The following is a 14,297-nucleotide window of genomic DNA, read 5'->3' on the forward strand; positions in this document are numbered from 1 at the left end:
GCACTATGCGAAACGTGGATTGCCCGTTTCGGTGTACCAGAAACCATCACCACAGATCAAAGCAGACAGTTTGAATCTGAATTGTTTCTAGATCTAGCAAAAATAATGGGCTTCGAGGATATCCGCACAACAGCATACCATCCGCAAGAAAATTGCTTAGTCGAGAGGTTCCATCGTACTTTGAAGGTTGCGATTATGGCTGTCGATCCGAAGCATTGGTATTATTGTCTACCAGTGATTTTGCTTGGGTTACGAACATCTTTTCGACCAGATTTTGGTTGCTCGGTAGCCGAGTTGATATATGGTCAAACCTTGCGCCTACCTGGGAGTTTTTGGAATCCCCCGGAAATGACTTAGATAGAACAGAATTCGCAAAGGAACTGTTCTATCTGAGTCATTTCCGGGGGATTCCAAAGCACTGCACGCTAAACAAATTAAAACCGATCGATCCATTTTACCATGCGGAACCCGGCGTTTTCGTAAACCCTCAATTGGCCAAATGCAGCCACGTTTTTGTCAGAATCGAAGCGGTCAAGAAACCATTAGTATAACCATATGATGGAACATTCGAAATAGTTAAACGACACGTTGTATTTATGGACATACGTATCAAAGGAAAGGTGCAAAGAATTTCAATAGATCGTCTCAAGCCCGCTTTCACCGCTGATCAAGGAATCACCAAATATCCATTTCCTGACGACAAAACCAAAATTACACCATCTGGACACAGGGTCAGATTCTTGGTGTAATACGGGGGCTATGTGGTGCTTACTGCCAACACTGGTTTACAGCGCACCTCGAAATACACCCCTGCCAAAAGACAGTATGTATGAACCAGCAGAAAACAAGAGACAAATAAATTACACGTGATTATCAGTAAACGTTTGCAATAGATTTATTCGAAATCCGCTCTCGGTTCCCACACACTTATTGGATTTTTCTTGGGTTCTGGATTGCAGCACACTACAGTACCGTGTCGATTCGAGCTGCGATTTAAGCATCAAGCACTCGCATCCCACTTTCTCACTTCAAGAAGCTCTACACCCAGAACTGCTCTAGAGTTGCGCCTACTGATCGGTATTAACCATCGATTCCGTCCACCTTAGCTGCTACTAAGGTGGAAAACTGCTTTTTTAAATTTTCTTATTAACTAGATTCTGTGGTTATCTTGTGTATCTTGTGAGAGCCTCATCCGATCAAGCTAAACCACAATTCTCTCCTTCCGCCGGACATAATTAGGTGATTATTCATTTGTCTATCACTATAAAGGATGTGGCACTGGTTCTCGCTTGCTGGTATTGGACCAAAAACCAATCTCATTCGCCAATATCTATCCTGCATATGACCAGTGTGCGGGTACGCTATTGTTGCGACCCGATTGTTTCGCAATCTTTACTTTCCGAGCCCTATTTTAGTTTGATATTTGTGAATTATACTTTCTGTTCAGTAAGCTTTAGAAGATCTGGCCGGTGCTTTGCCACCAACACTGATTTGAGTTTTTGTTTTTTCTCATTTTTTTTTAAATCCAACGAAAAACACACACTGCATCAAAAGCTATCCTATTCTATTTTGCCGCCGGCACTGTTTTGAAATTTGAGAGACAAAAATAATGTCTTTGAAGACAATTTTATTCAAATTTAATTCTTGCCTGGAATTGGTCACCAATTTGAATTATCTTGATCTAGTTGGGATGAATATTAATATATAATATTCGTCCTGGACTGGTGAATTTAATTCAAAAAGGAAGACTATTGTTATCAGGAATAGGAGTAAATTGATATCTTATGAACCGTTTAGGAACTACCAAACCTTTCCGATCCGATTCGGTGTCGGTAATGTTTACAAGTTGCAATGACAGCGAGGCTGATTGATCGGGTGTAAATACACTCTCAAATCGAGAAAGGTTTGAATGTTCTTAGATTTCTCCCACTTTGACACAGATGTCACCTTCTAACTAAGACTGTGAGATGTGTGTTTCTGGAAGAGAACGGTTCACGAGGACCATTTCATCCAATCACACCTAGTATTTCTTCACGAAATACATGTAGCTCTCGTTTCCTGGATGCGTGCTCAACACTAAAAGGCCCAAAACTTGGTCTAGACCTAAATTGCTCTAAAGCGGTCAAAATGGTTGGAAGAGAGAAAGTCAATAATAAAAACTGTGACAGAATAAACACCACCTTCTTCCCCCGCAAAGATATCTACAAAGCCACCTGGAGATCACCTGATCAACATACGGAAAATCAAATCGACCACGTTCTCATCGACGGGCGATTCTTCTCCGACGTCATCAATGTCCGTACTTACCGCAGTGCCAATATTGATTCTGACCACTACCTTGTCGCAGTTTGTATGCGCTCAAAACTATCGACGGTGCACAATACTCGTCGCACAGGAACGCCAGGACTCAATCTCGAGCAGCTACGTAGCATTCGTATTGCAGAGGAATACGCGCAACAACTGGAGCTAGTGCTACCAACGGAAGAGCAGCTTGGCGCGGCGAATTTTGAAGACGGCTGGATTAACATAAGGTCCGCCGTGAGTAGCACAGCTGCAACCGTTCTAGGTACGAGGTTATCGAATCGAGGGAATGACTGGTTTGACGGCGAATGTCAGCAGTTGGTCGAAGAGAAGAATGCAGCAAGGGCGAGGATGCTGCAACACGGCACTAGAGCGAACGAGGAACGATACAGACAGGCGCGGAACAGACAGAACACGGTTTTCCGGAGGAAAAAGCGCCACCAGGAAGACCAAGATCGCGAAGCGATGGAACAGCTGTACCGCGTAAATGACACACGGAAGTTCTATGAGATGGTGAACCGCTCACGTAGAGGCTACACGCCACAGGCCGAAATGTGCAGAGATACCAGTGGTAACCTCCTCACGAACGAACGTGAGGTGATCGACAGGTGGAAGCAGTACTATGACGAGCATCTGAATGGCGAAGCACAAGTTACGGACACTTCTGGAGTACTTGTCTTATCGCGAATATGTGAACCGTAGTGGCGCGGGCTCCAGTAAATCCCGCTTGGTACGGCCCTACGAATTCCTTAGCTATTGGTGATAGACGACGGCAAAGGATTTGGGAGAGTACCTTGTAGGCGGCGTTCAGCAATGTGAATGAGAACGGTACAGGAATCAATCTGGGTGCACGCTCAGCCGACGACAGATTCCCAGCCCCTGATCTGTCGGAGATAAGTGAGGAGATTGGCAAGCTGAGGAACAACAAAGCCGCGAGCAATGACCAGTTGCCAGGCGAGCTGCTCAAACATGGAGGAGAGGCACTGGCTAGAGCGCTGCACTGGATGATTTCTAGGATTTGGGAGGAGGAGATTCTACCGCAGGAATGGATGAATGGAGTGGGAGTCCCGTCTACAAAAAGGGCGATAAGCTCGACTGTTGCAATTACCGCGCAATCACATTGCTGAACGCCGCCTACAAGGTACTCTCCCAAATCCTTTGCCGTCGTCTATCACCAATAGCTAAGGAATTCGTAGGGCCGTACCAAGCGGGATTTACTGGAGCCCGCGCCACTACGGTTCACATATTCGCGATAAGACAAGTACTCCAGAAGTGTCGTGAATACAACGTACCCACCCAACGTACCCGTACATCACCTATTCATTGACTTCAAAGCGGCATACGACACAATCGATCGAGAACAGCTATGGCAGATAATGCACGAATACGGTTTCCCAGATAAACTGACGCAATTGGTCAAAGCAACGATGGATAGAGTGATGTGCTACATCCGAGTATCTGGGACGCTCTTGAGTCCCTTTGAATCTCGGAGAGGGCTACGTCAAGGTGATGGACTTTCTTGTATCTTGTTCAATATTACCCTTTAAGGTGTGATTCGAAGAGCGAGGATCGACACGAGTGGCACGATCTTCCGAAAGTCCGTACAACTTTTTTGCTTCGCTGACGATATTGATATTGTGACTCGTAACCTTGAGAAGATGATGGAAACCTACATCGGACTGAAAGCTAAAGCTAGGCGTATCGGACTGGCCATAAATGCGTCGAAAACAAAACACACGAGAGGAAGAGGCTCTAGAGAAGAAACACTACGCCTCCCACCACGAATATTGATAGACGGTGACGATATCGAGGTGGTAGGCGAGTTCGTGTATTTGGGCTCACTGGTGACCGCCGATAATGACACCAGCAGAGAAATACAGAGACGTATTTTGGCAGGTAATCGTGCGTACTTTGGACTCAGAAAAACCTTCCGATCGAGAAAAGTACGCCACCACACGAAATTGACCATCTACAAAACGCTCATTAGACCGGTTGTTCTCTATGGCCACGAGACCTGGACTATGCTGGCAGAGGATCAACGCGCCCTCAGTGTTTTCGAAAGAATGGGACTGAGGACCATCTATGGCGGAGTGCAGATGGAAGACGGAACGTGGAGACGGCGTATGAATCACGAATTGCAACAGCTGCTAGGAGAACCACCCATCGTACGGACAGCTAAAATCGGACGTCTACGATGGGCTGGGCATGTCATAAGGATGTCGGACGACAGCCCAGTGAAAATGGTCCTTGAATCTAATCCGACTGGTACAAGAAGAAGAGGAGCGCAGCGAGCAAGGTGGATCGATCAAGTGGAGGGTGATCTTTGAAGCATCCGTGCCTTGAGTGGCTGGCGACGAGCAGCCATGGACCGAGTTATGTGGAGACGTATAGCTGTTAGGTAAGGTAAGTAAGACAGAATAAATAAAAGCTAGTGCAGTGTGCCTAAGTGCATATATCGTTAAATAAAGAATTAAAAAAGTTCACAGAATTTTAAGCAATCCTTCCATTGTTTACATATTGTGACTTTCCTGGGCAATCTAGTGTTAAATGCGCATCCTTACGTTATATAATTTAACAAGCTTACTAACACCTGATTTCATTTTATTTTCTTAACGAAAACCCAGCCTGCTGAAACAAAGGATTATCATCGAAGATTTAAGACCAAGAAACAGACCCTAGAATGTTCTCAAGAAAATGAAGAAATATAGGTATTTTATAAAATTACCTAACTTTTGGTAAGTAAAATGCCTTACGATTTTTACTATCTCTTTTATTATTATTATTATTATTGTAATTATTATTATTATCAATCTTATTATTATTCCTTCATTCTTGATAATCTACTAGCTTGTGATATTAACAGGTGTCTCCGGTATAGTAAAAAGCAATGCAATGGGGCAAAAGAAAAGGTAACGTAACATCGACAAAGATAGAAACAATTAGAATAGATTAGATTGGATAGTATAAGTAGACCAAACATATCTACATTGATTAGGGAACTTCAAAGTAATAATCGTAAGTACCGCTTCAGACATAAAGGACTATATAGGAAAGCAGGGCCAAGACCGAAGCGGATACAATGCGAAATTTTCCAAAGTATCATCGACGAGGACATTTAAGACACAGAAGCAGCTGGTAGGATGACAAAATACCAATACGATACAGACGCACGACTCAATGATTGACTGGTTACAGGGTGAAGCACACACTTCCTGCCCAAATGACAAATTCTCTGGCAAACTTGTAATAGAAAATATTCGTATCTTCCGTTGCAAATTGATAACCGTAAAGGAATCTGTCGCTTGGGTTACATGCTGGAGGATTTCCTCCTTCGTTACTAGTGTTCATTTGGGCACCATAGCCTAGTTCGTCTGGTATGGAAAGTGCGGATCGTTGTAACCACCCCCCTCGGCCAGAGCAGTCCATAAAGGGCAAAAAAAATAAATAAATAAATTATTTCAGGCATTATATCAACACCTCCCTACTGATGATACAATGTACACCCACAGACAAATTACAGACCATTTTTTGTCGCATCAATCTCTTAATCGCTAAAGAACATCGAAAAGCTCAGAATTCAACTTCCAGGTTTTCGATGTTCTGTCATTTATCACGAAAAAAGTTAGAGCAGATTACATAAATTGTGTGATAAATGTAAATCAATGGTGCGAATATTGCGAAGTAATGAGCAAACCTTATGAAAAGCTTCTGGAATGGAACACTTTAGCTTGTGTTTTTCAGTGAATTGTTCTACTTTTTGATCCATATGGTTGTTGCAAGAGGTTGGTAAAGTGCGGTATGATAGTTATTGAAAGTTTCCTTTGCACTCGACAAAACATTTTGATTCTATAATCTTAACAGCAAACTTTACGTACTTCAGAACTTGGTTGGAGTGCGACGTCGGAATTTTCGAATTACTCGATTATTCAATAATCGAGTATAATTTTGGAACTAATCGATTGAAATTTATTCGATTATCTGGATTATTAATCGATTAGTCGATTATTCAATTATTACTATTGGATTTTTTTTTAATTATTCGATTAACTCAATAATCGAGTATTAGTTTTAAGCAAATCGATTAAATATTAGTTTTAAGCTAATCGATTAAATATTACTCGATTATCCAAGTTATTATTCGATTAATCGATCGATAATACGACATCCCTAGTTCTGACGCCGGTTCTGAGGAAGTCATGGCCGTCAGTCGTTTGACCGACTGTTGACAACCAATGGACCGAATCTGCATGACAAAATAAGCTTTTTTCTTTTTTAAGCTAATTATTTTGTTTTAGTTTGGAAGTTAGTTTCGGATCGAAAAAAATTGGTTCAATTCTAGTCTCAATACTTTATAAAAAAAATCCAGATTTATATTCAATTGTTTTCCATCGGCTAGGAGAGGAATATTCTTGGAGTTAAGAGAATTAGTTTCTTTTCATGGTGGTTCCGTAGGCTCTGTAAGAAAAAAATCTACGTTGGAATTGGTCAACTCGATTTAATACGTCACGTGTATTACCAAAACGAGATCCATAAATCCATTCTGTTGGCGGCCGCCTGTGTCGTTATAACATGAGCAGTCCAAATAATATCACAGAATTCGCATCGCTGTGAATATAATTCAATAGAACCTTGAACATTTCCTTCGAGATTCATTGATGAAGATTTGGATTTCTCTTCGTCGATGATCTCATTCTTTGGTTCTTTGTCATTATCGAGATCGTAGAAGGGACGTTTTTAAGAAAGCTAGTGAGCCCTGTCGTTTATTCGAGATCTAAACGGAACTCTCTTTGAGCCTATTTCCTCTTTCATTTGTCCATGAACTAAAAGTTGATAACGAAATCCTTTTTACGATCTTGTGGATATTTTACCCTTTTTTGCCTCGATATTTTACCCTAGAAAAAACATGCTCAACAAAGCTATAACAAATATTACTAAACAACTTACCTTATTCATAACAATGATCAAATAAGTTGCTTTCATTGAGTGAACTTGATGTTTTGCCATAATTCATTAGGCTTAACCTAACTGGCCAGTCGATGTCGTACTTCTGTGAAGTTACCGAAAAAAAGCTCACCGACCAAAATTCTCATTTTTAAAAACTCTCTCTCAGAAAAAAGCTCAGTGGGAAAAAACTCATCCGAAATGAATCCCTATAAGAAATATACCCAATGCAGCGCCTCGCACCCTAGTGGTGGGAATCGTAAAAACTGGAAATCAACGACCAAAACGAAAATTCTATTAAAACCATTATTTCTGAAAATAAAGTAATCTATAGCATGATACTAAGTATTTTCATTTAAACTTATAGTTTCCTTATATTACATTTTGGTGGGGAAAGGGTTCCAATCAGCTTTTTACAGCCCTGTCCAAAATGTATTGCCCTCCCCGTTAATTTGTATCAGGCCGAATTAGCGCATGCGCGCCATATAAACGCCTCTTTCAATATGAGGAAATATTATTATTACCCAACAGTTTTTATTATTTATTTATGTTGGTTTTCTTACCTTTGATCATAGTTTATATTCTGTTTTACCTTAAGGTAGCGCTTCGCCGTGGTCAGGTCGAATCAAGACAACTCACTGCTTCCTCTTGTTTTGTCGCCGAAATTTCACCCTAAATTGCAAATTTCTAAAATACTAACCCGATTCACGAAAAATCAAAAACATGCGATTGTAGGTAAATGATTTTACTATGCATTTGGCGAAAAATATCAGTTAGAAAGCTTTTCTTTCGCGAGATTTCGTGCGAGTTTTGTTAAAATTTGGTTTTCTTTTTTCCTTTTCTCGCTATAAACAAATCGCATATGTAGGGATGTGCTACGTTTTCAACAAAGCGTCAAAGCTAGTAGCGATGAAAATCATTACTGATTTCTGGTTCTACTGAAACATGAATAGAAATTATTTTACAAAGTAGTAACACTTACTTACATTTTCTACTCATCTATATTCAACGTTTACGCAGAGAAAACGGACAACGAAAACAAAAGAAATGTTGTTAGCGTCTACCGCATGTAGCATTTTGCACACCCTAATGCATGCGTTGACATTGTGTGCGTGCGAAAGAATAAGGAAAAACTCATTTATTTTTATAACTCGCACGAAATCTTTCGATAAATATGTTTATCAGGCACAATTTATATACGAATCGATAGAAAAATTAATTATCTAGAATCGTATGTTCTTGGAATTTCCGTTTTCATCCCCGTTTTCTTACAATTTTGGGTAAAGTGCGTGAAACCCCGGGATAGGCAGCGAACTCCCGTGACCACGGCGAAGCGCTACCTTAAGGTGAAATGTAGCGTCATAAAATGCGCGCAAAATTTTATCCGCTTCAGTTGAACGAACCGTCGCACAAAGCGTACCAAGAAAAACGGCCACATAGAAACAAGAACTTTTTTCAATGATTGAGCGCAGTGGGTTACCTCTGGTTATATTGGCTTGTAAAAAAGACTAGACGTAATGGATTTTAGAATTCTTCACACTTTGAATATATGCTGATTCAATCATTATTGTTAGTGATTACTCTTACACTAGAACTATAAATCATGAGTAATTATGAATGATTAACATGAGGTTATATGTATATGTATTGACCAACTTGCTAACCGTGTATATGCTTGAGTTTAGTAGCAAGCATGGATTCTCCTTCAAAAGAACGATTGAAGACAAGAGAACATTCAAGTATTTTCGATATCTTTGCCAGTAGTTCACCAGGCCCTTCCCGCCGATGAGATAGAATTTACGTAAAAGTATTCACCATTAACTTTTTTTCGGAAGCGACTTTCGGAATTATATAGCATGATGAGTCTAGAAATGTCTGTTTCAACGATAACGAACCGAAGACCAAACAGACTCTGACCTCCGGTACCAGAAATCATCAATAGTTTAATAATTTCTTAGATTACATTATTGGAATACATTCCAATTATAACTAATAGTTCATCATACCATACAGTTAAAATTATTTAGTGAATCTCTTCTCGAGCACATATTTGGGGCACGAAATTGAATATTAAGTTATTTCGTAGTTTCTTATTATTCAATCGATTTTGAAAGCAAAATCAAGCGTTGATTCATTGTATTCATAATAATTGAAAAACCAATGAATTCCAATAAGTTTTCCATGCTGACTGGCTCGAAGCTGGCCCTCAATGTTTATCACATTGTTTGTATAAATGACAGCTACTTAGAAAATAAACGATTTCTTACAAACTCATTTTATTGTATTCAAGTCGTTTTTATTTCAACACAAAACCCAATGCTGCATAAATTTGCGTCATTATTTTATATCTATTTTTTGCTCACGATATAATGCCACCGTGCCCACCGTGCATTTCTCACACCACCTCAATACGAAACAGCAGCGCGCAAGCAATAAAAAAAATGCAGAAAAGTTTATGAAAACTTTTTCAATTTTCGGTTATTTTCGCTAAAATTTTATAATTTTGAGTTGCATTTTCAGATTCTTTGTGAAATTCTGCTACAAATACTACTTTTCAGTTCAAAAATCATCCCCGTGGGACGGAACAGTGACCGTTTATACATTTCAAAAACCAATTACGGCTCGGCAAAGCAAAATTTCAAAATTCTAAGAATACTTAGTTATGATAAATTTGATTTCGAAAACTTAAGTGTTTTTGGTTTTTCGAAAATCGGTCTAGTTTTTGAATAATTGATCAAAAACGCGATTTTCGCATTCCGCTACATTTCACCTTAATTCCAGTGTTCTATTCAGCTGTGATTCGTAAGTGTTTTTGTTGTCATTTTTCACTCCGTACTTTTGCTGACATGTTATGTTGTTTCCTTAAATGTAAAAGTTAGTTGTATGCAGTGGTGTTTATGTTCTTACCAATATTCTTTTCTAATTCTTTCAGCTTTTTCGTATTTCTTGTTCCTCATCCAGTCATTCGTTTCCAAAAAAAAAAAACAAATTAGTGTTTCTTTGATTTTTGTAGAGCAGCTCATCATGGTTTGACGGATAAGAACTGAGGACATGCGTTTTTATTTAAATGATATTACCACTTGGGTTTTGTTAGTATTGCTACAGCTTGTTCACATTTCGTTATCTTCGGTTGAATGTATATTGTACACACAAAAAACATAATGTATAATGTACACACAAAAAACACATATATACACACAGACACACACGCATACACACATGTATACATACCTACATGTATTCCACAAGCAAGCATCACAACATTGAGTTACTATTTCTATTCTAATAAATTCTAACTAAAATTTGTGTGCCTTTAGTCATCTCAATAGTAGTGTCACCATGTTATTTTACCGATTACTCGACTTTCAATAAGTTTATTGTGATAAAATCGAATACGAAATCTTTACCTCGTCTGTAAGAAGCAATGGCGCATAAAAGTAGTTCGGAAATGGTGCAATACTGCTCCAAATTTCATGTTACTCTTGAAATTAATCTATCAAACAGAGATAACAGATCTCACTCTAACTAGTGGTTCTCGTATATGAAATGACTAATGGATTTGAGATGAATGGGGGTACCGTTACCCAATTTCTATCTCTTCTAATGGTCGATCGTTAGTCCTGAGCTGAAACGGTGGCCTTTATTACCATTCTTGCATGCTTACACTTACATGCTTACTCTTACACTTCACTCACACATCATCCCACCCATCAGGTCCCAAACGATACATCCTCACAATATAAACTGGATGAACATCGTTTGACAGCTATCAGTGGTTTTCTCATTGGTTCGGTCATTATTATTAGTTCATTCTATTCTACAATATTCTATTTCATTCCACAGTATTCCATGGTACACAAACCACCAATAAACTTCAAAGATGGACTCGATTTACCGTTCATTTATTGTCATCGTGTGAAACCCAATTGGGATACGATTACTCCACTTAATTCTCACTTCTCACTGGTAATAAGGGCCGGTAGTATGAAAATAAAACATAAAAAAGAGCTCAGTTAAGCCCTACCGGCCTCTCCAACCCCGGATGTTGGAGCGTAATGCAATCAACATCTTATTCAAGTCGTTCCATATGTTATTCATTTAATTCAATTATGAAACTAAAAGCTGTAACGCATATCTTTATCAAATTGTAACGCTATATGATTGTATGTGATGATGTTTGCAATACCGTCAAGCCCACCAACCAATGGGAGGGACTAAGTATTTTCATTTAAACTAGAAAAAATTTAGTTATGTAAATATGTCTGAATTATATTTATTATTTCAAATAAATTAATTATATTTTTTATTTCAAATCAATTAATCAAATAAAATTCCCAAGCTGGCATACTGCTGAAAAGGTTACTGATATATTCAGCTATCTTCAGGTACAGTGGTTCCTCTGGGAAAAGGGTCAGAGTCGAGCAGTATGCTGAAGAGTATGAGTAACTATGAATTAACTCAATTATTTCGAACAGATGATATATGGGAACACAAAAATAGCCAAGCTGCATTACTACACCTTTAATTTGGATCTGAGTTTGTCAAAATCGGCTCAGCCATCTCCGAGAAAACCTTGTGAGGGTCAATTTTCACTGATCGATTTTTCAAGTGATTGCATAACCTTTCTATGAGACAAAAAAAGATATTCAAATAAATGAATATAAGAAAATCAAATTAACTCTGCTTGATTCGATACGGCGACACTGAGGATGAGCTTAATGATAGGACCATGATTGCGGATTGTAGCCCTCTGATTTATTACCCTTATAAATGTCGATTTCACGCGTTTTTTGATAACGGCCAATATGTCAGCAGTCAACTTCCACTTTCGAAAAAAAATGCAAGCGAGCGGGCAATGAAAGATAGAGTATTAAATTTAACACCAGACGAAAAAGAAAACTTTTCGCTGCCGTTCACTATTATGACTTACTCTCAGCGAGTGCCGAGTCATTCGAAATTACTCTTCAATGTGATGTACTTTCCGTTTGAAGCAAAAGCAACATTGCGAGCGGTGCACCTAATAAATTCATTATATTAATATATATACATATATATATATATATATATATATATATATATATATATATATATATATATATATATATATATATATATATATATATATATATATATATATATATATATATATATATATATATATATATATATATATATATATATATATATATATATATATATATATATATATATATATATATATATATATATATATATATATATATATATATATATATATATATATATATATATATATATATATATATATATATATATATATATATATATATATATATATATATATATATATATATATATATATATATATATATATATATATATATATATATATATATATATATATATATATATATATATATATATATATATATATATATATATATATATATATATATATATATATATATATATATATATATATATATATATATATATATATATATATATATATATATATATATATATATATATATATATATATATATATATATATATATATATATATATATATAATATATATATATATATATATATATATATATTATATATATATATATATATATATATATATATATATATATATATATATATATATATATATATATATATATATATATATATATATTATATATATATATATATATATATATATATATATATATATATATATATATATATATATATATATATATATATATATATATATATATATATATATATATATATATATGTATATATATATATATATATATATATATATATATATATATATATATATATATATATATATATATATATATATATATATATATATATATATATATATATATATATATATATATATATATATATATATATAATTAATACAATTATTATAAAATCGAGTTTGGTCTGTTCTATAGCACCAGTTTATTGATCAATTTCTAATTGATGCAAGCCTTCACTTACGTTTTTTCGTGTGTTTTTTAGCCGCTTCAATTTCCTGATTGATTTTGTTCTTGAATGTATCTAACATACGTTTGAAGTTCTCTGTGACATTTCCATCAATTTCTGTTCTTGAGCAATTGTTCGGGTGCGATAATAAGCACCCACAAGAAACTGAGCAGCTCGACGCATGATATAGCTATCTGCCATACGTTGTATTATCTGCTCGTTGTTAGCCAGGTATCGTAATATAAAGCGCAATACCATAGCTAAAACTGCACGTTCTTATATTTCTTAATTAGTTGTTGTTTCAATGCTAATTGTTTTCGAAGACTTTCTAAACGGCGTAATTGTTCCTCTTTGCTAAATTCTATTCCGGGTAACTGACGAACTATGCGTCGTGCTATTTCTAATCGCCTTTGCAATTCTAGTACCTATCGGAAAAAAGTGCAATTACAACTACTATAACGTTCCTAAATTTGTGTCAATATTTATACACAACTTTTTTTTAGTTACACCTGCAATTACCTTTTGACTGCAATCGTGACTTTCCCTCTGCTTGGCCGCGTTATCCACAGGATCTTTTTCAACACTAATTCAGATTAATCAAAAAATTTATGTAAATAATTTCAATTGTCATTTTACAGCATACTGACCTTCGTATTATTTCATAAACAACCGGTAAAATTTCAATTTCTGCAGGTTTCTGTGATTCGGATGTTCCTGTAACTATTGTGGTTTCAACGATATTGCAAGCAGTAATTTGCGGTTTTACATCAACATGATCCATTTGCACCGATTCCATGATTATCGTATTGAGCAATTTGACGTCTCTGTCAGAGATGCCAGGTCATTTTTTCAAAAATCTGTGATCAAACCTAAAACCTGTCTGTGAAAATCTGTGATCGTTTAGTGAGCAAAAAAAAAACTCACTCCCACCCGTTTTCCGTATTTCCATTTCAGGTGACCGAATTCAATTTAGTGAGCAAAAAAAAAAAAAAAAGGTCTCACTACCAACACGCTCTGTACTTTTTGGTGCTAAACTCTATTCGATTACCATAATCTGTGAAAATCTGTGTTTTATTCAAAAA

General features: G+C 36.4%; 2 protein-coding genes and 1 long non-coding RNA gene across 4 annotated transcripts; all 3 read right to left on the reverse strand.

Annotated features, from left to right (window-relative positions):
- Nucleotides 1-6,474: 6,474 nt before the first annotated feature.
- On the reverse strand, nt 6,475-9,159 carry LOC131435065 (uncharacterized). Of its 2 annotated transcripts, none has more exons than XR_009230435.1 (4): nt 7,835-9,159; nt 7,246-7,508; nt 6,818-7,193; nt 6,475-6,756 (listed from the first exon to the last, which is right to left on the reverse strand). It is a non-coding gene; the product is annotated as an uncharacterized LOC131435065 (long non-coding RNA). The 2 variants fall into 2 exon arrangements; XR_009230434.1 differs by having other exon boundaries at nt 7,806-9,159.
- A 4,008-nt stretch (nt 9,160-13,167) lies between these two features.
- LOC131435064 (protein NCBP2AS2 homolog) lies at nt 13,168-13,473 on the reverse strand. The gene is given in 2 exon segments (XM_058602556.1): nt 13,168-13,314; nt 13,317-13,473. Coding segments are annotated over 2 exon segments (249 nt in total). The 3' UTR covers nt 13,168-13,222.
- Nucleotides 13,474-13,475: 2 nt separating this feature from the next.
- LOC131435063 (mediator of RNA polymerase II transcription subunit 9) lies at nt 13,476-14,037 on the reverse strand. The gene is made up of 3 exons (XM_058602555.1): nt 13,863-14,037; nt 13,735-13,798; nt 13,476-13,640 (listed from the first exon to the last, which is right to left on the reverse strand). The coding sequence occupies exons 1-3, from the start codon at nt 14,009-14,011 to the stop codon at nt 13,476-13,478; spliced, it is 378 nt and encodes a 125-aa protein (XP_058458538.1). The 5' UTR covers nt 14,012-14,037.
- Nucleotides 14,038-14,297: the final 260 nt, after the last annotated feature.

This window comes from Malaya genurostris, chromosome 3, assembly GCF_030247185.1.
Source record: "Malaya genurostris strain Urasoe2022 chromosome 3, Malgen_1.1, whole genome shotgun sequence".
Lineage (NCBI taxonomy): Eukaryota > Metazoa > Arthropoda > Insecta > Diptera > Culicidae > Malaya > Malaya genurostris.

Coding starts and splice junctions, on each gene's coding strand:
- LOC131435063 (XM_058602555.1), bottom strand. CDS start 14,011: ATGGAATCGGTGCAAATGGATCATGTTGATGTAAAACCGCAAATTACT. Junction 13,799..13,862: donor GTTTATGAAATAATACGAAG/GTCAGTATGCTG, acceptor AATCTGAATTAG/TGTTGAAAAAGATCCTGTGG. Junction 13,641..13,734: donor GTCACGATTGCAGTCAAAAG/GTAATTGCAGGT, acceptor TTTTTCCGATAG/GTACTAGAATTGCAAAGGCG.